We start from the raw sequence: 27,530 nt of genomic DNA, 5'->3' as shown, positions 1-27,530 counted from the left end.
CTGGCCAATCAAGCACAGTGATGCTGTTGTTTATAAACCAGGTATTGGTACTTTTGGCCGTGTGGACAGGTGCCAAGTCCTGCTGCAGAATGAAATTTCCATCTCCAAAAAGCTTGTCAGCAGAGGGAGGCATGAAGTGCTCTAAAATTTCCTGGTAGACGGCTGCGCTGACTTTGTTCTTGATAAAACCCAGTGGACCTACACCAACAGATGACATGGCTCCCCAAACCATCAATGATTGTTGAATCTTCAAACTAGATCTCAAGCAGCTTGGATTGTACGCCTCTCCACTCTTCCTCCAGACTTTGTGACCTTAATTTCCAAATGAAAATTGGAACTCTGGCACCTCTTGGAGTGTGTCAATGACTGCTTTCTGGACATCTGTCAAGTCAGCACTTTTCCCCATGATTGTGGAGCCTACTGAAACAGACTAAGGGACCTTTTTAAATGCTTAGGAAGCCTTTGCAGGTGTTTTTTGTTAATTATTTTAATTTACTGAGATAATGACTTTTGTGTTTTCATTGGCTGTAAGCCATAACCATCAACATTAACAGAAATAAACACTTGAAATAGATCACTCTGTTTGTAATGACTCTATATAATATGAGTTTCACTTTTTGTATTGAAGAACTGAAATAAATTAACTTGTTGATGATAATCTAATTTAGTGAGATGCACCTGTGCATATTTAGATTATATAACATTCAGCATGGCAATCAACCTATAATTTCATTCACTTCTTTAAAGGGATCCTGTTATGTGAAAAAATTCTATTAACCTGCAGATATTGGCTTAATCTGCAGGTTAATACCGTTTTGAACCTGCCCATAGCCTGCACTTAGAGCCTCGCTGCCGGGAGGAAATTACCTTAATTCCCCCAGCAGCATTTGTCGTTAAATCATGGGGGTGGCACCGGCGCAGGATCAGTCACTGCTCTGTTTATAGATAACGGCAGCTATTACCACCCCCACGGCACTGACTGACATCCAATCCTCATGCTGAGCTGCTGTCAGTCAGTGCCGGGGGTGCAGTTATTGCCGCCACTCTCTATACACAGAGCAGTGACTGAGCCCGCACCAGCGTCATCCCCTTAACTGGATGCCAAACATTGACGGGAAGAATAAAGTTAATTTCCTCCTGGCAACGGGGTCGTCGACAAGGTTCAGAATGACATTAACATGCAGATAAACCCCACGTCGGCAGGTTAACAGTATTTTTTCACGTGATAGGTTCCCTTTAAACCTGTATCTCAACTTTGCTTTCCTGTTATTCCATCTTCCGTTCATTATGCTTTGCTTATCTTCAGATTTTTACCTCACTAACATATATTCCAGAATCCTCTTCATCATCTGTCCTGTAGCAAACTGTTAGACCAAGTCTGTCCTTATTGTTCAGGCGACACAGTTCAATTTCCTGTAAGGAATTAAAATGAAAGGTATATTAAAATATATTTAAGAATATCTTTCTATAATTTGCCTTTATTATTATTTGTTTTTATTATCATGTGCTTTATTCGGTATTTTATAGTATTTTACATGAACAGTAAATTATGAAATTATCGGTATATAATCTGCACTTGTTGAAATACTGAAATACTGTAATACTTGTATTGTTGCATACAAGTACTTATTAATGCAATTTAAACTATAATGTTTTCTGGGGCTTGAAAAACCTTTCATAAAAAGAAACCCTTCAAATCATTGATCACACTGTTCAAGACAAAGTTAATAAGTTCTTAGCAGACTCTTTAATTCTCATCATGTGTTATCAGTATAGAGTATGTTTGCTATAAATGGCTATGAGGATAAACAATATATAATATTTTACACATAGAGTTGGATTATAGTGAGTGCATAAGGGGAAATGGCTCAGGAGCTGCCCCCAGGAATGTGGCCATTTATGTGCAGCATAACTCAGCAACATGAAATATGCTACTTTGTAGAGGGTTGTAATGTAGCACCTTTTTTTCAATGGGGACTCTGCAATCTTGATGAGGATTCAAAATCTATTCTGTACATTTAATGTTAAAAGGTACTTTACAAAAACAGAATATTTAGCTTAATTCTTCTATGAAAAATTAGCAAAAAATAGATCACATAATGCATTTTTGATGTGGTGCAGTTTGGGAGAGGTACTCATCTGCCACGCCTGACATTGCTCCGGTAGTTCCTCTCCTGGCACAGGGACACCCGCTGCATGTGGTTCTGCCAACTGGTCAGACCTGAGGTCTGCTATTGCTGCAAGCTAAGACCTATCTGGCATTCTAACAGGAAGCAGTCTCCAGTGTCCCCCATGTAACCCTTCCCACTCTTGGCTAGTCCAAACTATTAACTCTATCTCTCCCTGTTAACTACCTGTTGCTGGGCAGAATACAGCTTCATCACTAACAATGCAAATCTTTAAACATACAAACATTTTAATGCATCACATCACATATCTTCAAGAGGAAACATGGGCAATACCTCCATTTCCTTACACATTCCAAAATAAAACAATATAATATAAATCTGTACATATGGTAAAGTTCAAGGTTACTATAAAGCTTTTTCTACTTTTGATTGTTTATATTGCTCAATTTGTTTTGTGTTCACGTTTTATCTTGCAATTGAAATACCTTATACTGTTATAAGTATCTAATATTGAAATTAGGGGCAATGCACTGCAAATAACACAAGTAGCCACAATGAGGCACATGGAGAAGGACAGGGAGGGGACATTTGTGTTCAGTAGGTACCAATAATCTGCATTGACAGTACTGTAAGGGAAGACAATTTCTCCTTAAAGGGTTGTGTTTGAGATGGGATTGTCTGAGTAGTAGACAACTCCATTAAAGGGAGTGTATTATCATAAAAATGATCTATTGTTTAAATCAGGTTTTTGTGTTATGTGTGTTTTTTCAATTGTCAATATCTTTTTAAATTATGATTTTTATTTAAAAAAAGAATAATCTTCAATTTTTTCACTGACCACTGAGGCTTTTTTTTAGACTCATATTCTCTTTTTTTCAGGAGATGTTATAGCAAGGCTCGAAATTATCACAGGCCGGAATTCAATGACTAGTAACTCCTCTCTATACACGGATAATAACAGAGGATCCACCAATCACAATGATGCGACCCACTCCCCCTCCCTTCACAATGAGCTTTGCACTGGCTCCCTAGACACTGCAATACAAAAGTTAGGGTTAGACTCCAATCATTAATAATCTTAGAGTAGTATGAGGTAGGGGCTGAGATATTGATTTCAGTGAGATGTCACTTATTAGGCTGTGTGCTGTTGTTTCAATATAATGAGTGTTTTATCAGCAGGAGATTAGCAGCTTACAGTCAATGTACAACAGGAAAATTATGGCATGGATGGGTTAGCTTTCTTAGCTCTGCTACATGCTACATCTAAAAACTCTGCACCCAGTAAACTAAGTGATGTATCGCTGGAATCGGTCTCATTTTATACATTATGCTGCTCTCAGAGGAGGTAGAAAAAATCTTGCGACAGAGTCCCTTTAATTAGTAAAAAAAATAAGAAATTATAGACTAAAAAAGTCATAGTGGCAAGTGTGAAAATTGCAAGATTTTTTTTTTACTATTTCTAATATAGATTGTGACATGTATAAAAACATTGCCAAAAATGTAAAAAATTAACATTTAACACAAAAATCTTAAAAACAATAGGTCATTTTCTAATGACACATTCCCTTGAAGCACATCAAAGTAAACTAATGGACATGAACTAGCATTAGTCATGCTTCTCATTTGTCCAAAAGGACGTGGAAAACTTAGGATGTAGTGGTGCCATGTTTTTCATTTTTACATTCAGCTCTGGCAATTTGTTCCTGTAGAATTTCACTTCAACAGCTAAAAGTCATTGTGATCTTGGCAGAATATACGGCTACAGGTGCTACCAGGACTTTCAGACAGGACTGAGCTAAAGCTTGTAATCTGACATCAATGACTGGAGCTTACCCTCACCCACCAGTGACTGCCCCCTTATTTCAGTTTGGAAGGAAAGGAAATAAGAATTTATTTTACATTTTTTACATACCTACATTATTTTTTTTGTAAGCTATAGGAAGCTAGGGGTATATTTACATGCAATATTCTTGTAGTGTCAGCAGGTTAGAATCACCCTACAAACAAGCAAAACAGTCGTTCATTGGGTGCAATGATCTATTGTGCTGCCCAAAACATTATCGCTCCTGGCAGTGCAATGTCCTTTGTAAAAAAAGGTGAATATGCCGAAGGGTGAGTTTAAGACTGGGGGCAGGGACCTTACATTAGAAGCACCATTTTTGATTGTTGTTATTATTTAACCCCTTCAGGACAGTTGACGTACATTTATGTCATCATCCGTGTTCCTGCCTTTGAGCGCTCACACGCTGAGCCCACATGTTTCCTCATACTTAATGGCTGATTTGATCTAACCAGTTAAATTTAACCAATTAAATGCCGCTGCCAATCACTGACAGCGACATTTAACAAGCACAGACAGGAAATGCATCATTGATCCCGCCCATTGGCGCCCGTCACGTGATAATGGTGAACTGATGGCTTGTCATGACAGCCGGGGGTCGGCTGAAGTGGCCGTCGTTCATAGGAGATCGCGATTCCTGCTATGTATAGCTCAGGTGATTGGACGATCACAGATTCAAGCCTCCTAAGGCGTTTATTAAATACAGTAAAAAGTTTTAAAAAAAGTTTTAAAAAATATAAAAAGCACAAGTTCTAATCACTCCCCTTTTGCCCCATTAAAAATAAAATAATTTTTTAAAAAACACACATATTTGGTGTGGTGCCGTGCTCGGAAATGTCTGATCTATTAAAATGTAAAATAAATTAATCCGATCGGTAAACGGCGTAATGAGAAAAAAAGTCAAAACACCAGAATTACATTTTTTTGGTCAACGCAACATTGCAATAAAATTCAATAAGGGCCGATCAAAACATTATATCTAGCCCAAAATGGTATCAGTAAAAACGTCAGCTCAGGGTGCAAAAAATAATCCCTCATACAGCTCCAGATCTCCAAAAATTAGAACGTTATGGGTCTCATAAAATAGAGATAAAAGCTACATTTTTTGGGGACAATACTTGACACGTCACAGGAATCAGAGTCTCTGCCCCTACATCATGTTACCTTCAGCATAACAAACATAGCAGACAGTACTTCAATGGGCACATTTTCTAATATATATTTGAAATTTACTATGAACGTATACTTTCTAAACATAGATTCCAGTCCTCTAGTAGTATAACACTTCAATGATATAATTCTATTTTCACATTCTCAGATATTACTTGACCAATTGTGTCTATATCACAGAGACAATACCACTTTATGGAAAAGAACAACAATAGATTGTCTACACATAATATACAACCTTCAATCCAGTTTCTGACTTTGCTATGATGATATTGGAGACTGTTTGTGGCTCTGCTCATATTTCAGTCATAAATTGCTCTTTCAGGGAGTTATCTTTTAACAATAGTTGTGAAATATAGTCATCACAAGACTATCTACAGAAGCAGAGAGAAATCACTAAAATTATTTTTCCTAGTCAGGAATTGAAACATTACAACTAAATCACTGCCACTGATGTTCTGCCAGAGAAAAAAATAAAAATCATATAAATTACAATATAACTGTAAGTATTGCAAGGGAACTTGTCATTTCTTTCTAAAAGAGGTGGATTAGGGAATATGTTTTTAAAATACCCCAAGCCAAATATTATGTTCTATAACCATATACTGTAGGTATTCCTACTACTACCCGATACATTTTCTTTGCACTGTATTTAAAATACAGATTACTTTGTCAGTCTACACACACATGTGATGGCCTATTTATCGAATTGCCTATGTAGTCTTCAGACTGATCTCCACCATTGCGTTCAAAGCAAAAGCAGTAAAGAACTCCATTCCAGCTTCCATTACCATCTTGCTCTGCACCACCTTTGAGAGTCTAAGGAACACCTGTAGTTGGACGTCTGGCTCAAATTCCAGTGTTATGTAAAAGCCTTATGATGGTTTGTGTAGGCACTTTTTGACGTATTAGGCTTGGTATAGGAAGTCTAATTTATCTTGTAGTACACAATAGACCACCATTCTTCTAATCTGATGGATCTGTCCTTGCAAGGTTTGCTTTTGTCCACCTCTTCCTGTAATTCTCGTTTGTTGTTGTTCTCCTAAACACTGAGATATGCAACTCTGAATAGTGCTGACATCTCGGCCTATGTACATCTCCCTGAGTGATAAACTAAGGTCTCTCAGTTCAAGGAGTTTGTCACCCTCTGTTTGCCAAAAGTGGCGATAACTAGAAAGGATCGAATAAATCTGAGTGGAATAGAATTCTTTTCGAATTTTACAAAAATCTGCATTCGCCAAAATGCTGATTTTTTTTTTTTGTAATTTGCTTCAGCCCAGATTCAGCAAAATGGTGGTCACTGCCTACCATTTTTTTGAACCATAAAAAGCAAGTAAAATGTTAAAAAAAAATATTTTTCTCACTTTACGGGTCCCCTGCATCACAAGTGTGGTCCACACAGAATCTTCATATTGCCTCGGCTCGCGCTGAAATCCCCTGGCCTTTCAAGATAGGTCAGGTCTCCCAGCTTTGAGGAGTGCCTGGGAGGATTCTGAGCAGGTGCACAGAAAGTCACGGAACCATGACATCACTGCCTGCCCTTCCCAGGCTGCATCAAAGCCGGAAGTGCCAACACCGCATTAGTGGCCCAGGGATTTCAGAGCAAGTGGCAGTGATCTGATGATGCGGCAAGGACTGGACATGTGGCGGTGAGGAGTGGATGTCAGAGATGTGAGCAGTAAGGTGAATATAAGGATTTTTTCTATTTTTTACGCATTACGTTTATTATGCTCTGAGGTCTTCAGAGACTCCAGAGCATAATAAGGGACATAAACATTTGCAGAGAAGTTATTCAGAGGAGAAGTTATCAATCAATTTCCCAGGAAAAAAACCCGCTAACAAGTGAACTCAAATTTAGTTTGATCTGCTCATCTTTAATGATAACTGTTAGGCCTCGCTCACATCTTTGCATAAATCGGACGAGTTCAATCCAATAAAAAATTGCATTGCCCTCTGACTAATGTTACTCAATAAGGCAGTGATCCTGCAAGTTTTTCCTCAGTTATAATCCATCTGAGGAAAAAATCACAGCATGCTGTGAGAGGCCATGTATATCGGATGAGACTTGCCAATGCAAGTCAATGGGTGCGATAAAAAAACGGACGTACACGGATTATGAGTATGCTGTCTGATTTTTATGCACACATCTCAGATGAACTCAAAATTGCTTCAGACAAACACAGGTAGTTCACAGCCAGAACCCTATGAATAGATGGATGGATAGAATAGAGCCAGGAAAAGCACCATAACTGGAGCATTTCATGTGATGTGCTACTTCAGTAAACACCCAATATATCAGAGTGGTGCACATTGTGTATCAGACACCTTTCTTTGGTACAGTCCAATAATATATTTGTTAAATAAACTAAATTAGTCACATGCATTTTCCAAATGAAAAACCTTCATTTTGGAGCAAAGTATACAGCAAAACAGACATATCAATTTTTATAAATGTGTGTTAATTTCTTGTAATAATGCAAAGCGAACACATGCAGCTTACCTGCAGCAATAACATTACATTCACAAAATTAATTGATACTGTTGAATGCATGCCATCATTGGACCCTTAATGTGCCTATTTTGCATATTTTTGCATATTTTATGTGCATATTTGTGTTTGCAGCGTAATATAGTAACAGTTTTGTTAATAAGAAATCTACACGATGCATACATTTTCTGAACATAAATTTCATGCGATGGGGATTTTAAAATTGGCCACATGTCAATTCTTTGTCCAGAATTTATTGCACACCACCAAAATCTGCAACAAAATCCATATGTAAAAGACATGGATTTTGATGTTAACCCCTTAAGGACCCTGGGATTTTTTTGCATTTTCGTTTTTTGCTCCCCTTGTTCCCAGAGCCATAGTGTTTTTATTTTTTGGTCAATATGGCCATGTGAGGGCTTATTTTTTGCGGGATGAGTTGTACTTTTGAACGACATTACTGTTTTTACCATATTGTGTATGGGAAAACGGGGAAAAAAATTCCAAGCGTGGTGAAATTGCAAAAAAAGTACAATACCACAGATGGTTTTTTTTTTGTTTTTTTTTTCACGTTCACTGAATGCTAAAACTGACCTGCCATTATTATTCTCCAGGTCATTATGAGTTTGTAGACACCAAACGTGTATAGGTTCTTTTTTATTTAAGTGGTGAAAAAAAAATCCAAAGTTTGCTAAAAGAAAAAATGGCGCCATTTTCCAAGACCTGTAGCATCTCCATTTTTCAGGATCTGGGGCCGGGTGAGGGCTTATTTTTGCACGCTGAGCTGAAGTTTTTATTAATATCATTTTGGCATAGATCCAATGTTTTGATCGCCCGTTATTGCATTTTATTGCAATGTTGCGGCGAGCAAAAAACGTAATTCTGGCGTTTAGAATTGTTTTCTCATTACGCCGTTTATCAATTGGATTAATTCTTTTTTATATTGATAGATCAGGCGATTCTTAATCCGGTGATACCAAATATGTGTATGTGAGGTTTTTTTATTATTATTTTATTTTGAATGGGGCGAAAGGGGGGTGATTTAAACTTTTATATTTTTAATTTTTTAAAATATTTTTAAAAACATTTATTTTACACTTTTTGCTTGTTTCTATAGTCTCCATAGGAGACTAAAAGCAGCAACTGTCCGATCGCCTGTGCTACATAGAGGTGATGAACAGATCACCTCTATGTAGCAGAAATGCTCCTGTGCTATCGCTAATAGCGAGCAGTACATGACAATCACTGGAGTCTGCTGCAGACCCAGGGTTGTCATGCCAACCCATCAGTTACCCGCGATCATGTGACGGGGTCACCGACGGGTGAGGTAAGTGACGCGCTTCCGGCGCGGCGCTGTTAAATGCCGCTGTCAGAGATTGACAGCGGCACTTAACATGTTAACAGCCGCGGGTGGATCGCGATTCCACTCACGGCTGTTGCGGGCACATGTTAGCTGTAATAATCAGCTGACATGTGCCCAGTTCAGTGTGGGCTCAACGCCGGAGCCCGCGCTGAACAGGGGGTGACAGTCTGGTGCGTACTATTACGCCCCAGGCTGTAAAGATGTTAAAATACTAAAAAAAACTCTGCAGATGTGTAATCTGTATTAAATATATATCGTGCAATTGGTCTTACTGTGTGGCTGTAGAAAAAAATATGTAACTCTCACAGCTTTCCCCAGAAAAAAAGTAGACCAGGTGTGGCAGAGGGCGGATTATCCAATTCATTTTAATGTGAAGACAACTATTTAAAAGGTCAATGAAAGCCCTTCATATCTACATGGGCAGGTTGGCAATGATTCATAAAAATGCGAATGCATCAGTAAAAGCATTACACCAAAATGTAACTTCCTTTTCCTACTACTACTGAAAAATTACTTTATTCCTTTTATCTCTTAAGGTTCAGACTATGGGGAGGTTGAAAATGGCGTTCATTGTTATATTTTGTCAGATTTTCCTTTAATGGGAGTACAAGATATTTGTTGCCATACTTTGGCTACAATAGTGATGTATTTAAGCAGTATTACTTTTGTCCCTTGAAAACCTGACCTATGTATGACTTCATAGCCATGTGATCTGTCTTTGTTTACTTGATTGAATTTTGATTGATTTTACATATGCTAATTTGTGTATGTTGACATGTGCTTTCACACAAAAGTGGACTTGAATGGAGTATTCTAATATTATAGCTATTAGGGAGATGGTACAACATCCATCATGTATTAGATCATGTCAAATGAAAGTTGTTGGGTCAAGAAGAAAACAATTCTGGCCTTCATGGAAACTTCACTGATTTAATTAACTCTTTTCTCCACCTACTGCAAACAATCTGAAGATCTCAATGGCTTTGCAGGCCTTATAGAGAATGTGTCATCTGCAAATGACCTATTGTTTGCAGCAAGTTTTTTTTGTTAACCTCTTAGTGATGAAGCTAACTTTGACCTTAATGCTGAAACTGCATTTTTCAAATCTGACATGTGTCACTTCATGTGATAATAATGCTAAAATGCTGTAAATATAGAAGAATAAGTGGAAACTGGAAAGCTTTAATTGCTCAGAAAATACACATGGTAAGAGGACAGAAAGGAAAATAAGAGCTTTCTCTTTAGAGGCCAGAGAGAAGAGGACACTCTACATAAGAGAGAGAACCCTGCTGATTAAAAGTGATTAAAAGAGCATACACTCTATAAGAGAGAGAGGAAATCTTCTGACCTTACAATCTACAGAAAAGAGAGACTTATCCATTGACTCTCGAGATGGAAAACTACTCTGCAGCACAAACTCTGCTCCGCTGGGAACTACTGATCTATGATGGACCATACACTGACCACCACGGTATGACAATTTATAAATGTCATAGCTGCAGGACATTATGGGGATGCCGTGATTAGGCAAATTTCAGTAAACTCAACTCAAACTCGATCCTCCCCGGATCAATCCACTCATCTCTGCCAGATAGTCATATCACACAAAATAGTGAAAAAATAACATTTACCATGTGTCCACTTTACATCATGATTTTTTAAATGTTCTTTTATATTGTTAGAATGCTAGAAGGGTTAATATTTAGAAAGAATTTTCACATTTGAAGTTATTTTAAGAAGTCTATATATTAGATTGAGCCAAATATGTTACAATTTTAAAAATGTTACCCCTCAGATTATTGCAAACAGTTGTCAGAAGATGTATTAGCCCTTCAGGTGCTTCACAGGAATTAAGGTAAAGTGGAATGAAAAATTTAAAAATATAATTTTTTTCCACTAACATATTAGTTTAACCTCACATGTTTCATTCTCACAAGGGATAGTGGTAGTAAATGGACCCCAAAATTTATCAGGTAATTTCTCTGGAGCATGGCAGTATCCCATATGTGTTTGGGCACATGGCAGAGCTCGGAAGTAAAGAAATATTATTTAGCATTTGTAGCATAAATTTGGCTAGAATAGATTGCGGACACCATGTCACAATTATTGTTGAGCGAATTTGTTCGGCATTTCAAATTCGTGTTCGTGTTCGGGGTTCCGGCTTGTTTGAGCCAAATTATCGACTCCGCTCATGAACATCCCTGATTTGCCACACTGTCATCAGTCTGTTAGACCATGTTGATGGCAAGGTCTAATAGGCCATCATACTCCAAGTCCATTACATGACCTCAGATTGAGATATGAACAATTGGTACCCACAATCATCAGTCACCAATAGAGTTAAAGGCGGAGCCCTCCCTATCTTTTAACCATCTAAATCAAACACGACAGCAACATGTAAGTGGTTAATCAGCTTCAATTGATTCCAAAACTGATGATGACCAACGCCGCAAGGTGTCATCTGTCATATACAGCTATTACTTATGCCATTTTGACTTATTGGAGGGCACTGGTCACTTAATCCTCAGCATTTTAAAAAGTGGTGCTAAGGATTAAAGCCCCTTAATGAAAAGGTTGTTAAGGGGATAAAAACATTTTTCAAGATGTTAATTTTTTAATTTCTCATATCAGTTTTTATATGAAAAGAATATCTTGATATCTTTTTAGTTTGGTCATTGATCTTCATAATAGACGGGTACTTCTTGTTGAGTACAGATCACTTTCAGAAGTAATTTCATTATCATCACATGCATGATACTAAATAATGGTATCACCACATATATATGATCCACTATTGATATTTGGTGATTCTCCTCCATTTGCCTGCAAAGTAACCCCAGGACAGATAATAAAACATGTCTAGAACACACTTCCAAATAAGTTCCTACATGGCTGCTCTAAAGTATGTCTCTGAATGAATGTTAACAGCATGAAAAGATCATGCACAGAAAATACAATAAAAATCTGAAAATAAAACCAAATTAGAGAAAAAAACATTGTGTATCAGTATCTGTTTTTTACTAGTAAAAGACTTCAAAGAGAAACCATAAGGATGTGAAATCACAACATAGACTCTGTATCTCGATTCTGTAATTTATACCGTTGATTATCTTCCTAGTGCACAGTTTGACTGATAGGACCTTTCTTGTTTTATACTGCTTGTTATGTATTTTCTTTGTTTCTATTTTATCCACACAATATATTTTCCCTTGAAGATATTTGAAACAGTCAATAAAAGAAAATGATCAAAAGTACAACTGTATGGACAGTTTAGAATAAGCATTCCGGCTACAATACCCTGATCTACCACTGTTCGTCTAAACCAAACTTAGTTCACTACTTATCAGTTCATATGCCAACATGCTGATATTTCAAGATAAATAATTTGAGTTATAAAATGAGTTGAAATGTAAAAATTGTGCATTCCTGCATTGGATAAACTTCAATCTTGTAATTTGCTTCATGTAGTTCTGGGCCGCTCTTAACAGTGTAGTCATGCAAGTAAACAAATATAGAGTTTGTGTTAAGAGAAACAGAAAAAAACAAGGCTCAAACAGGGTTGCGAGACGGTAAACACGTTCAATTTGTCGAAAGCTTTGCAATCACAAATGAAATTGGACTCCCTCATGTCTTCTCACTTATCAGCAATGACAGGCTGAGAATGGCATGACTTTTTGAAAAGAAGAGAGGGGGACAAATCAGAATTGATGTCAGATTCAACTAAATAGATATGGGTGGCGGTGCAGTAAAAAGACATTCGTGTTTATCAATTCCATGTGCTCGATGAAGATAATGCTCCGACCAGAGGACTGGAACAAGTATTATTTTTCAATCTGATCCAATATTGGAATATCAGATGGTTTGCTTACTTCAAAGGGGAAAAGTGGTCGTTTTTTTCTGTCAAACAGATAAATTTAGGATTTTATATAGCACGATTGTCAAACTCTTTGTTGTTTTAATTGTACTTTAACTGTCATAATTTCTGGGCATACTAGCATGAGCCCAATGCAAGTTTTGCTAACATCCACCTAGCAAAATAATACATGCAATATAGAATTTGCATATCCCAATATTCTCTATTTCAAGAGCAATTCATTTACCGTAAAATTGATAAAATACATTCAGAATGTATTAGGGATTTTAGCCCAGATCCTCTGATTGCTCTACACATGATGATGTATTAGATGGACAAATTTCACCAACTTGAGAGACAGCAATAGAACGAGTTTACTGGAGAAGGAATAGTAAAAAACTAGAAATTACTGAATCTGGCAATATTAGAATTTGCCAAATTGTGCAGATTTCCCATGAAAAGCACATGTGAAGGCATCATATGCTTATGTGGAGAAAAGAAACTGACTAGCAAGATAAGCAAGGCACAAAATGTCCTCCTTCTCGTTGTGATTGTCTCTCTGGTAACTAGCCTGAACCCGCAGGTATTTGCTTGTCATTGTCATCAGTACCTTCTTCACCATCATCCTTATGTACTATTTACCATATTCTTCCTCCTCAACCCCCCAATGCACCATCAATTTGTTTTTTGTATGCCCAAGAAATATGTGTCCAGTACTTCGTTTGTGTGGAAACTGAACTCCCACATGTCCAAGTTCACCACAATCGGTACCAAACCACCTATTACTTTTGAAAAGAAATAACGTGCACTCAGCCTCAGTGGTAGATACCAAGCCATCCTTACTAATGAAAAAAGCCGTCCCTCTAAGGTTTGTGCACATAATTAAAATTCCCCCCTCAAAAAAAATGTTTCATATCCTGCACATCAAAATTTCAATATGTCTCACAATTCTCATTTTCTTTTTCATTTTTGGTGAAATTAAATTTTATCGTGCGTGCACCTGGGGTGACTTTCCCCAGTAGTATCATGCACCAGATTGAGCCGCTATACAGAACGTAAAACAAAAATTCTTGAAATTCTGTAATTCTTTCACAGAATCCACAATTTTTGTCAAAATTGTTAATGAATTTTTGGGGTGGTTAAGTTGGCATATTATCGAGGAAATATCTGTTCCCTTCTTGGGGAAGTTTTTGCAGAGAGGAAGGCTGCCAGCCAAATGTTTGACCAGGAGACTACTCTCGACTCCCTGCAGAGTTAACACTTACCCGGGTGTGCAAGAACTATAGCTACAAAAAATAACGAAGAAATTACAGTATACGTAACATGATGGATTAGATGCTTTCTATGCTGCTACACCTACTTGATGTGTATCAACGAACAGTGTCATACCACATGAACAGCCAGGTTCAGTCATATCTGCACTGTGTCCTTTCTCCAGCAGATATCCTTACCACTCATCCCATGAACTCTTGGCTCAGCAGATTGGACCTGTTGCAAAAAAGTGGCCCAGTTTGTTATCAGCATATTGTCACACCAAGCCTCCAGTGTACTGTTAAAGAGAGGATTCAGGCCATCCAGTGTTTTTGCCACACCCAAGCAGATTAGGATTTTCTCCACAAATGTGCAAAAATCATACGTTTATCAAAATGAATCAAGCATGAAGCAATGCAGGCTTTTACTTACAGTTGATGCCAATGATTACATCAGGCCTTCTGCCAGTCTGTCATCCATTGTCTATCTTCTAAACAGTTCTGTTGCTGCCAACGCCAATTGCCCACGCACAATCGGGCATCCACTCTGTCCATCATGTCATCTATACTGTAGTACTACTGGCTCTACTCTGCCAGACATCTCCTTGCTTGCCCTGTCTTATTTTTATACCATGTGGCTTCTGCTGTAGCCACTGCCACTGCACAGTCTCGCCAGTCACACATTTCCTGGCTGCCCACAATGTTTTTTTGCCATACTTTACTGCTGCTGAAAAGTGTGCGCTCTTCATAAACATGAAACAGCTGCAAAATTGGGCTAGTTATTTGCCCAGAAAAAAAAAACAAATTAAGCAAACATATGTATATATACTTGTGCAAAGTCTGTCAATGTATATATTCATAAGTACAGTATATTTATCTGATAGACTTTGCACAAGCCAATCCATCTAGCAAGTACCCTGGGAACCTGACATTCACCCTTTAACCCTTAACTCAAGGCTCCCTGCAAGAAGCTACTGTATTTACACTTAAACTTTGTGCACCACTAGGTCTGCTAAAAAAATTGGGTCATTATGTGACACCCCAGGGGTCTGGTTGCCACAGTGATAGAGATATTACGTCTGAGAGCAGGTGGGAGGTCCTTTGGTCAGGGATCCTGTGCATGCCACACCTCCTGCCCAGTCTTGGGAGGGGAAGGACTTCCCCTATATAAACCTGGGGCTGAGGCAGGGTAGGGAGTTCTGAGAGGAGAAGACAGGGAGCAGAGCTGCTCTATGGGCTCTGCTCCGCAGGCAGGCCCTGTCCAGGGGCCTGAGCCTGGAGACAAGGAGAGTGGAGACAAGAAGCAGCATAGGAAACAGGAGAGTTCCAAGGAGTCAGGGGCTGGCAGCTGCAGCGCTCGCCCTGACTAAGAAGATTCTTTACCGGACCCGGAGTCCGAGGCTGTGGGGACTAACTTCTACCCAGCAGCAGAATCCATCAGGCAGGGGATTTCAGGTCCTCTGGCCCAGAAGCCCGAAGGCACGGTCACACGCGTGGGACCAGCACCGCCATCGTGGAGCGGAAGCCATTAGAAGGCCCCGAGTCACCGGCCATACGGGTGAGCACCACACGGTACACTCAGGGACGTGGGCTACTTACATCAGCTTCTAGCAAGGTAGCCAGAAGAGTACAGTCAGTTTGTGAGGCCTACAACTACGCCTGGCCAGGGGAGATCCCATCTGCTCAAAGACTGACCAGGCCCCGTTTGCTAGCAAGTACTCCGGGAGGGTCTATCGTTGTTACCAGTAAAGACCCTGAACTACACCGTACCGTCTCTGAGTGGTTCCTGCTACCCCCATCATCCACGTCGGCTGCCCTGAGGCCATACCCCTCCCTTTGGGGGTTATACTATCACGCTGCACAATCCTACCACCGGCCTCAGCGGTCTGCCCTGCAGCAGCAGCTCCCTGGCTGCACTCAACGGGTGGCGTAGTCATCAACTATTTACTACTAATAGACTGCCGTCTAGTTTGACTCCCTGGGCACGGACCGGGTCACCGCCACGAGACTACAACCCTCCACTGATCCGGCTCCGGGTAGGCTCCCGCATGCGCAACGCAGCGCGAGACAGGCCCAGGGGCGCGTCAACTTTGGCGTAGTCGGCAGGATTTCGTGCCCGCAACCACCGGGTACTGCGTGCCTGAAAAGCAAAGACTGTTCAAACTTACCAGTGGTGAAGATTCCCGCTATCCGTGGAGGTTTCCCGCCATCCGGCGCCATCTTCTACCTTCTGCCCCGCCATCGGTGAAGTTTCCCGCCATCCGGCGCCATCTTCGGCCTTCTTCCCGCCATCCGTGGAGTTTTCCCGCCGTTGGACGCCATCTTGGGGACGCCGCGCGGGAAGAAGAGGGGCGTGGACTCTGAAAGCGCGCGAGAACTGAAGCCCCGCCTCACGTCCGGACGTTGCGTAAGGTCCTGGAAGGAGCCCAGCAGACGCCGACGTCACAGGAGCGCGACGCCAGGTCCTCTACCCCGACGATTGACTGCGGAGCCGCGGCCTACGGAAGAGGATCTCCGGAAGGTAGGCCACGGTCCACTAGGGGGGAGGAGGACACCAGGAACGGACAGCAAGATGGCGGACCGGCAGCAGACTAAGCTGCCCAGCATCGGCAGTGCCCCAGTCGTCGCCGGCCCCGACCAGCGCCGGGAGAAGACGCGTGACGCAGGAGCGGTCGCGGGAGCAGGTAAGAGGAGTCTCCCTGTCCCGGACGCTGCCAGCGTCAGCCTGCTCCCGGGCCCCCTGGTGGAGCCGCCGATTCCGGGCGCTGCAGACACCGACCTGCTCCAGCCCCCGCAACAAGCCCTGCGGCCAAGCCCTCCAGCCCTGGGCACTACCACCACCAGCCCGCGCCCAGGCCCAAAGTTGCACCCTCTGACCCCGGGCGTCATCAACGGCGACCCTCTCCACACCTGGTCGCAAGGCCTGAACTCCCCAGGTGCAAAAGGACTGTACGCCCTCCACGTTAACCAAGGAGGAGCTGCAGTACTACCAATACGAGGAAAGCCAAGAGGACCCGGACGGGTCTGAAGCCTACACACAAGAAGGAGCAGGAGGATGCCGTTACTGAAGTACGGTAAAGTGGAACTGTACATAGTTACCCGTAGGGGTACTTGTGTTGCTAATTAAAATATGGTCCCCGTTGGGACAAGTGTGAGCTGTTCCCGTGTGTCCCCTATCCTTAACCAGGCTGAGGACTGTGAGCAGCCATCCCATCTCCCCACAGGCTGAGGACTGTGAGCAGCCAATCCTTATCCCCACTGGCCGAGGACTGAGAGCGGCCATATCTTGTAAATATTATGTGTTTCCAGTTATTTATAGGAGTCCTTGGTGGATTTACCGGGAATCCTTTGTACAGTTAGTGGAGCGTAACCCAGGATGGACTAAAAGACTGTTAAGGACTCGGGGTAGGACAGACCCCTACCTGGTTACGTCTCCCTGTTTTGGTGAAATGGACACCTTGCTTTCTTCAAAGACTGCACCCGGTTACGGACACGCCGTGACCAGCTTTATGCGTTTCCTTATTGTAATGTTATTGTTTATACTTTGTTATGTTACAAAAATATGTTTAGTCCCGGAGTACTAAATTTCACTAGGGGGGAATGTGACACCCAGACCCCTGGGGTGTCACAATTACATCTCCAATGGAATCTCAGGTCACAGAGTAGGACACATTGTTCTACTAATTGTTGGAAATTTATTGTTTAAACCTTAGCCATTTTGTTCTCAAAAATGTTGAAGCTTTATTCCCATCTTCTTAGACAGGTATGTTTTAGTATTGAGTGTAAACATAAGCAACTTCTAAAAATATTTTTTATTACATTTTACCCCCTTTCTGCTAATATAATCCATTATCTCCTTTATTTTTTTACAGCTCATTGCAAAGGAGACCAGCAATCACTTTTGTCTAGGAATGGTTGCCAAAAAACAAACAGCTCTTTCCTACTGAGATTGGAAGCACTACTCATAGGCTAGCTGAAGTCACTGGAGTGCACAGCTAGCTCCTAACCTTGGCCACCTCTAACTAGCCCTCCGTACTATTGATGCGGCAGAGACAAGGCTGACTCCTATAAAGGCATTGGGGGAGCACACAGATTAGGCTAGTGGCACACCAATGATGTGGGGCTGAGCTGTCCCTAAAGTTGCAATGCCACTGTGGAAGAAAGAATTAGGGAAGCTAGGGAGCAGTGCGCTCCTGCTTGAGAATATAGGATCAACTCTTTAACCCTCACAGAGCAATTGTGAAGATTATCAGTTGTTAATTTGTCCTCTCTAAAACCTCTAATGTAAGGCTAGCTTTAATTTGAACTGTAAAATGATGTTTTCCACCTAAATGTATTTTTGGAAAAATAATATTAATAGCATGAATTGCTAAATTTGCCAAGCTACTTTTATTCTTCTCTCTGATCAGCATCCAGAGTCAGATTATGCAGGACTTCAGCTCAGAGAAGAAATGGCATCAAACTCTTGGCAGGGGCAGGAAGGTTTGGCAGTAGTCAAAATGCACCGTCTCTAAATACTAGTGCCATATGGATCTTAATTTTTAAAAAATAAAAGTTGAGAACCTCCCTTTTAGCCCTTAAAAAGTTTATAGCAATTCCCCTAATAGCAGGATGTTAAATTCCGCTTTTACATAGTTCGCTTTGTTAGTTTTGTTCTTTGACCTCTGCTCATTATGCCGTAATGTTTATGGTCTCTCCAGTAATTTTGCCCCATATTGTAGTGATCCAATGTAATAACGTACTGTGTAATACAGAATATTACATGCAGTATAAAATATAAAGTGCAGGTTCGCCTACTTTTAGTGTTAAAGAGGACCTAAAACCTTTTAATGAATATTTGTCTTTTCCGTGAAAAATTAAATTATTTTCTTCTTTCTAAATAAATTGATAACCCGGGTCTACCGACTGGGTTGATGTCCTTTCACAGTTTGACCAATAGAAAGAAAAAATGTCAGCACTGCGCAAAAGCATGTTATCCCATTCACTTTTGATGGTACTCAGCAATGAATATATAAAAAGTCCAATAGTATTGTAGAAGAAAAGAAATTGTGGCACTCACCTGTGCATAAAATTCAGAAAATTTATTTCCAGATAGATAAAAGTAACAGCCTCGTAGTGAATGGCATACTCCTATGTATGGACAACAGCTGTTTCACGTCAGGCAGGAGCTTCTTCCTGGTCGTGGACGAAAAAAGCGCCTGCTCAGCATGAAAGGGCTGTTGTCCATACATAGGAGTATGCCATTCACCTCAGTGCTGTTACTTTTATCTATCTGGAAATAAATTCTCAGAATTTTATGCACAGATGAGTGCCACAGTTTATTTTCTTCTACAATACCTTCATAGTTTGACATTGACCAATCAAAGCTGCTATACTTCAATAGCAGCTGTGAGCACCAACTAACAAAAGTATTAGAAAGCAAAAATAAGTTTTTCTTTTCACATCACGTACTAGTACAAATGGCACATACTGGTATACTAGTCATTCATCTCTGTAAATATTACCTGTAAACATAATAATAAATGAGTTTTAATACGCTGGTAGAAAACCGCAAGCTCTCATCCGATATGAAAAATAATCTCACCTCATACTCAAAATCTTCCGTTCTGTCTCCATCAGCAGGCAAGCTGGAAAGATACTCATTACCTTCATAAAATTCATGCTCCATTGGATGAAGAGAATGGCAGCTATAGGGAAAAAATTGGTGTAAGAAGGCCAGATGAGACAATGTTCTTCTTTTTAATTAAAATATGACAAACTTATCTGCAGCTTTCTCGTTTCAAGAGGTTAGGATGGGTTGCTAATCTAAAGAAACACTGAACAAAAAGATATGTTTCTTTTCATTTACTGCACACTTAGAGTAGTCATTTTCATAGCTTAAATTGGATACCAGGCAATGATCTGTGCACCAAATCAAAAGGAATACAGCAGTACATTCATAACAAAGGGCTGGCAATGTTCCTCAGCTGCTGGATTCCAATCTGTCTTTTTGAAACTCAGCCTGTCTGCTAATGAAGCCATGTCCACATTTTATATTCTGGAAAATGTGGACACAATCACTTCAATAAATACAGAAATACACTTTGGAATAAATTGAAAATACTTTTTCTAACAATGAATGGCAGTGAATGGCTTGATGTGCAGCTTGGTTTCTTAATTCGCTTACAAGTTGGTATTATCTGTCTAATCTCTACATGGTGTCCAGGAGGCAAAGATTGATTAAGGAAAAGAATGCTGTCTTTTTCATTTTTTAGATACATTTTAGAAATATTAGATATGTTGTATGGTTTCCCGCACGGTTCTTTTGAAAGAAAAAGCTGCAAGAAATAAAGTATGGATCTTAAGTGCAGCTGGAGCCAAGATGTTGGCTGTATTGTGTGGTTTCACTTGACTGTTGGGAACTGAGCATAAAAATGTTGACTTTTTTTATGATTACTTTATACTATTTCATAAAAATTTAAACTAGGTCTACATAACATGAGAATGAAATTAAAAAATGACATACCTGTCAGATAGAAGAAAGGGACAAATATCAGGAACTGGTGGAGTGGATGGTCTGAGTTTGGCAAGAGCCATGATATGTTCGAATGTGATGTCTGTTTGAGTGCTCACATTCACAAGTTGCACCTCCTGGGAACTTCCATGTGCTCTGTTAACCGGTGTTCTCCGTAATACTTGAACAACTATTGGATCTTTAGCATTACGAAAGGCTTCAACCGCTTCGTCGTGAGTTGCTTTTAATAGGTCCTTCCCATTAACCTATTTAAAAGCAAAAATCATTAGGGTACTGTTCAATATGTTTTATAAACACAGGAGTTTAGTTGCATAGATAGTAATAACAATAGTGCATATTTAAGTTTTTCTCCATTTCTTAATCATCTTCTACCTAGAAACCCATTTTAATAACTTATAATTCTGTGATTTACCAAACTTAGAACAAAGAAGTAACGTTTCTACCTGTGGAGAGTGACAAGCCAGGCTAGGCATGTCAGAGTGAGGAGACTTATACGCCATGCATGCTCCTCTGGGAAATTAAACATGTGAATTGCCTATTCAGAGAGTAAGGGGACTAGAACTCTAATGCCACCTATTGAAAGTAGCAATCCTAACAGTCAATGTCGACCCTTTAACAGGCCTTGTCATATGGCTTAGGATAAATGTACCGGAATGACAATTTCCAAACATGGTATTTCGGGTTATTACTAGAGATGAGCGTTGTTCTACTCGAACTGTTCGCCAATCTCAAATTCGAGCTGTTTTGGGCGGTGTTCGAGCCGTTCGGCGAACACGAACAATTTGAGAAAAATTCGGCTGTTCGAGGTTATGTTCGATAACTGTTCGTGCACCAAAATCATAACTGGATTTTTTCTCAGTAATGATGAAAATTAATGTTAATACGCAGTTTGAGTGTACAGCGGGGTGGGGGGAGGGGCAGGGGATGGATCTCTGCAGGAACAATGGAGATCTCCATTTTTTTTTCTCTTTCCCGCATTTGCAGTGGGGAGGTGCAATCTGTCAGCCTATCAGCAGCGCACACACGGAGCGAAGTGCTTTTTTTCACACAAGCAAGGGCATGTGTCATTGGCAGTGTATGTCACATGTCCTTGCCCTATAAGACCAAGCCATTTTCCCCGTCGCCACCATTTTCTCACTGCTGCAGCTGCTTCTTAGACGGCACCGCTGTTGCTGTGTGCGCTATACCTTGTTAATTTCAAGCCAATTTTCGCACAAATATACAGATAGCTTGGGAGTAGGGAATAGTTGTGATTGCAGTCCTTTTAAGGACTAGGTTACAGCATTTCCTACGACTTTTATCAGGGAGGTCTGTGCTCTTAAATAGATAGGTTGTGGGAGTAAAGACTAATTGTAATTGGAGTCCTTTTCAGGACTAGGTTACATGAGTTCCTATCAGTTTTTGCCAGGCAGGTCTGTGCCAGTGCTGTGCAAGTTTTTTTCACAGCATTTGGCTGAATCTAGCAAAGCTAATCCTTTTTGGCCTATTGCAGAGTGTGTTAGTCAGTGGAGTAGCCTATCTGTGTTGCAAGATATAACACCTGTGTATAGAATACCAATTTTTTTACTGCACCTAGTGAAGTAAAATCTTTTGGGCATAGCATCATTCTATTAGTCCATCTATACTGACCTCCATCAGGTTGCAAACTGAATATAATTTTTTTCTGCATCTAGCTCTGAAAAAATATTTGGGCTTCTAGCAGTGTGTGGGACTTGGTCTATTAGTCCATCTATACTGACCTCCATCAGGTTGCAAATTAAAAATAATTTTTTTCTTCATTTAGCTCTGAAAAAATATTTGGGCTTCTAGCAGTGTGTGGGACTTGTTCTATTAGTCCTTCTATACTGACCTCCAGCAGGTTGCAAATTGAATATAATTTTTTTCTGCATCTAGCTCTGAAAAAATAGTTGGGCTTCTAGCGGTGTGTGGGACTTGGTCTATTAGTCCATCTATACTGACCTCCATCAGGTTGCAAATTAAAAATAATTTTTTTCTGCATCTAGCTCTGAAAAAATATTTGGGCTTCTAGCAGTGTGTGGGACTTGGTCTATTAGTCCATCTATACTGACCTCCATCAGGTTGCAAATTAAAAATAATTTTTTTCTGCATCTAGCTCTGAAAAAATATTTGGGCTTCTAGCAGTGTGTGGGACTTGGTCTATTAGTCCATCTATACTGACCTCCATCAGGTTGCAAATTAAAAATAATTTTTTTCTGCATCTAGCTCTGAAAAAATATTTGGGCTTCTAGCAGTGTGTGGGACTTGGTCTATTAGTCCATCTATACTGACCTCCATCAGGTTGCAAATTAAAAATAATTTTTTTCTGCATCTAGCTCTGAAAAAATATTTGGGCTTCTAGCGGTGTGTGGGACTTGGTCTATTAGTCCATCTATACTGACCTCCATCTGGTTGCAAATTAAAAATATTTTTTTTCTGCATCTAGCTCTGAAAAAATATTTGGGCTTCTAGCAGTGTGTGGGACTTGGTCTATTAGTCCATCTATACTGACCTCCATCAGGTTGCAAATTAAAAATAATTTTTTTCTGCATCTAGCTCTGAAAAAATATTTGGGCTTCTAGCGGTGTGTGGGACTTGGTCTATTAGTCCATCTATACTAACCTCCATCAGGTTGCAAATTAAAAATAATTTTTTTCTGCATCTAGCTCTGAAAAAATATTTGGGCTTCTAGCAGTGTGTGGGACTTGGTCTATTAGTCCATCTATACTGACCTTCATCAGGTTGCAAATTAAAAATAATTTTTTCCTTCATTTAGCTCTGAAATAATATTTGGGCTTCTAGCAGTGTGTGGGACTTGTTCTATTAGTCCTTCTATACTGACCTCTAGCAGGTTGCAAATTGAATATAATTTTTTTCTGCATCTAGCTCTGAAAAAATAGTTGGGCTTCTAGCGGTGTGTGGGACTTGGTCTATTAGTCCATCTATACTGACCTCCATCAGGTTGCAAATTAAAAATAATTTTTTTCTGCATCTAGCTCTGAAAAAATATTTGGGCTTCTAGCAGTGTGTGGGACTTGGTCTTATAGTCCATCTATACTGACCTCCATCAGGTTGCAAATTAAAAATAATTTTTATCTGCATCTACAGTACCTCTGAAAAAATATTTGGGCTTCTAGCAGTGTGTGGGACTATTTGTATTAGTCCATCTATACTGACCTCCATCAGGTTGCAAATTCAAAATAATTTTTTTCTGCATCTAACCCAGCCAATAGTTTTGGCCTAATACCACAGTTTGGCCACTCAGCTCTGCTCGGTTACCATCCATTGTTTTTTTGTGCAAACAACTCCAGAGTTGTGAATTAGTTAACCACCAAAATGAGTGGAAAAAGGCCTGCTGCTGGTGGAAAGGGGAATAGGCGTGTTGGGAAGGGGAAAAAAGGTTGTGTCCGTGGGGTAGGAGTTAAAGCAACAGTAACATCTGCAGAAGAAAGACCATCTTCCAGCCAAACTAAAATGTCTACTTCTTTTAGCGGACAATGTGATAAGATCCCTTTCTTACGGCCACGCCAATCGCTACAAATTCCAGATGAGGCACAAAAACAGCAGGTGCTTCAACGGATATCAAGTGCTCCTTTAAGTGGGCTCTCCTCCACATCAACTTCAACATCACAAATACTCCAGTCCTCAAAGGTGTCACCCAAATCGCACTTGCTTCCTCACAGCTCCCAAATCTCCAGCTGCCTGTCTGAGTATGAGGTAGAACAGATGGTTGAGTCTGCAGAGCTGTTTACTCATACTATAGCCTGGGAATCAGAGGTCGACTCCAGCGCTTCTGTGAATCCAGACGAGGAAATGATCTGCACTGATGCCCAGAATCTTTATGAGTCGGATCCAGGACCAGACGCAGAAGGTTCTGACCATAATGTAGACCCTCATTCCCAAACTGTAACTCCTGTTGGTGGAGACAATGAGGAAGACGATGATAAGACTCAAATACCTGATTGGAGCGACAACTTTAGTTTTTTGTCATGGCAGGAACAGGTTGGCTCTGAGGACGACGGGTGTGATAACGCACAGGGTGATGATGATGAGGTCGGAGATCCCACTTACTGTCAACCCACAGTCAGCCAAGAGATGAGGTCAGCAGAGGAGGTGGAGGAAGATGCTAGTGACGACGAGGTCAGGTTGCGCCTTCCTGGACAGAGACGTAGTACTGGAAGCACGTCAACAACTGCATCCTCAAACACAACTCTGCCTCTCACCACAAGTCGTGGTGGCTCTTGAGGTCGCATGGGTGCTAAGCCTTGCATAGCCTGGGCATTTTTTCAGATCGATAAAGATGACCCAACTCGTGTTATCTGTAACATTTGTCAGCAAAAGCTAAGTAGAGGCCAAAAAATACATAGTTTGAGTACTTCATGCATGAACCGGCACATGGACATGAAGCATAAGTTGCAGTGGGAAGCTCAGTGTGCTACAATGCGGCCTAGCCGGCCGGGCCAATCACCGTCTGCCATATCTTGTGCATCCGCGGCCTCTTCATCCTCTGTGACTGGGGGGACAGCAGTCACACCTGTTTTGGGGCGCAGACCTGCCACCTCTTTACCCGCAACAGCCAACGTGATTGGCAGGTCATCATTTTCTTTGGAGGTGGTAACACCAGCTGGTGTTGAGCGCTGTCCGACATCGATAGCACCACCTTTGGATCAAGGCAACCTAACATGTCCGCCTGCATCTTCCTCACAGACCGGCAGTTTGCCGGGGACACCCTTATCAACCCCGTCTAAGCACAATAGCCAGCCCTCGGTCCCTCAGATGTGGACAAGTAAAAGACCATTTCCTCCTAGCCATGAGAAAGCTAAGAGGTTGAATTTCATCATCTGCAAGCTCTTGGCTACAGAAATGCTGCCTTTCCGTCTGGTGGACACAGAGGATTTTCGAGACCTTATGTCCGTCGCAGTGCCCCAGTACCAGATGCCCAGTCGGCACTTCTTCTCAAAGAAAGGTGTGCCTGCGCTCCACCAGCATGTCGCACACAACATCACCGCTTCTTTGAGAAACTCTGTGTGTGACAGGGTGCATTTCACCACAGACACTTGGACGAGTAGGCATGGACAGGGGCGTTACATGTCGCTGACTGGGCACTGGGTAACTATGGTGACAGCAGGACAAGGGGCTGCTGTCCAAGTCTTGCCGTCCCCACGAGTTGTGCGTCAATCCTCTTTATGTCAAAGTTCCTCCACTGCTTCTGCCTCCTCAACCTCCTCTCGGTCTTCCACCTGCACCCAAAGCCTGTCTGGCCATGCCACAAGCTTTCTAACTGCGCAGAAGGGATCCTGCACACCTCCTTACTATGCTGGCAGTAGGGCTCAACGTCATCAGGCGGTTTTTACATTGAAATGTCTGGGAAATGTGAGTCACACAGCTGAGGAGTTGTGGTCAGCTCTGGAGAACCAATTTCATGAATGGTTGTCTCCACTGGACCTGAAACCAGGGAAGGCCGTGTGCGACAATGCTGCAAACCTGGGTGCGGCCCTTCGCCGGGGCAATGTCACACACGTGCCTTGTATGGCTCACGTGTTGAACCTGGTTGTCCAGCAATTTTTAGCCCACTATCCCAGACTAGATGGCCTTCTGCAGAGGGCACGGTCGCTGTGTGCTCACTTCCGCCGTTCGCATCCCGCAGCTCAGCGACTTACATCTCTACAGAAGTCGTTGGGCCTGCCACTTCACCGGCTAAAATGTGATGTGCCTACCCGGTGGAATTCAACTCTGCACATGTTGCAGCGACTGTGGCAGCACCGACAAGCCCTGGTGCAATACGTTCTGACGTATAGCCTGGGCCAACGAGATTCAGAGGTGGGGCAAATCACGCTGGAGGAGTGGTCTCAGATCAGGGACCTATGCACCCTTCTGCACAGTTTTGAAATGGCGACGAAGATGTTTAGTGCTGACGATGCCATTATCAGCATGACTATTCCGGTGATTTACATGCTGGAGCACATGTTAAACAGAATTCGGAGTCAGGTGGTGGCACAAGAGGAGGTGGAGGAAGTAGAGGAGGAGGAGTTGTATGCGGAAGGGCTAACATCTGCAAGGTCCAGACGGTCGGCAGCACCAAGGCGGCAGGCATGTGAGGGTGGGGGAGATGGTTTTACCAGGGCGCATGGTAGCAGCCAAACTAGTGAGGAAGGTGCAGGAGCCCAGGAAGAAGTGGAGGACGAACTGATGGAAGACTCATCAGATGAGGGAGACCTTGATCACATTTCTGTTGTGCGAGGTTGGGGGGAGAGGACAGAGGAAGGAAGCATGATTGTTACCTCGCCACCAACACAACAGGGACTTGGTGCTCCTGGATGCGCAACACACATGAGTGCCTTCTTGCTGCACTACCTGCAACATGACCCTCGAATTGTGAGAATTAGAAATAATCCTGACTACTGGGTTGCCACACTGTTAGATCCCCGGTACAAAAGTAAATTTGCAGAAATTATTCCTGCCATAGAAAGGGATGCACGCATGCAGGAGTATCAGCAGAGACTGTTGCAGAATCTTACATGTGCTTTTCCACAAAATACCAGTGGTGCACGTAGTGAATCTCACAGTTCCAACTTGCCAACCGTGGGACCGTCAAGTGTTCAGCACTCAAACCGTAACAGAACCACAGTATCTGCTGGTAACATCAATTTTGCGGAATCATTTCACCACTTTTTTAGCCCATCCTTTGCAAGGCCACAGGAGACAAGAAGTCTGACACATAGTCAACGCCTAGAGACGATGGTACAGGAGTATCTCCAAGTAAACATTGAAGCCACGACTGTGTCACTGGACCCTTGCTCTTTTTGGGCTTCCAATCTGGATAAGTGGCCGGAGCTAGCCACTTACGCCTTGGAGATCTTGTCATGCCCCGCAGCCAGCGTTCTGTCTGAACGTGTGTTCAGCGCTGCTGGTGGTGTGCTGACAGA

At 41.5% G+C, this 27,530-nt stretch overlaps 1 protein-coding gene across 1 annotated transcript in view; it reads right to left on the bottom strand.

Annotated features, from left to right (window-relative positions):
- PDZRN4 (PDZ domain containing ring finger 4) overlaps nucleotides 1–27,530 on the bottom strand; it is a 296,579-nt gene that overhangs the window by 59,456 nt on the left and 209,593 nt on the right. Inside the window, exons 2-4 of the mRNA XM_073652007.1 lie at nucleotides 20,599–20,852; nucleotides 19,678–19,780; nucleotides 1,315–1,413 (exon numbers count right to left, since the gene is read on the bottom strand). Of these exons, the coding sequence (XP_073508108.1) occupies nucleotides 1,315–1,413; nucleotides 19,678–19,780; nucleotides 20,599–20,852 (456 nt within the window). The remainder of the gene's footprint in view (nucleotides 1–1,314; nucleotides 1,414–19,677; nucleotides 19,781–20,598; nucleotides 20,853–27,530) is intronic.

The sequence above is a fragment of the Phyllobates terribilis genome, unplaced genomic scaffold, assembly GCF_046119375.1.
Source record: "Phyllobates terribilis strain yellow unplaced genomic scaffold, ASM4611937v1 Scaffold_11__3_contigs__length_659146591, whole genome shotgun sequence".
NCBI classification, from domain to species: domain Eukaryota; kingdom Metazoa; phylum Chordata; class Amphibia; order Anura; family Dendrobatidae; genus Phyllobates; species Phyllobates terribilis.
Note: the sequence above shows the minus strand (reverse complement) of the source record. Positions and strands in the feature narration are given on the sequence as shown.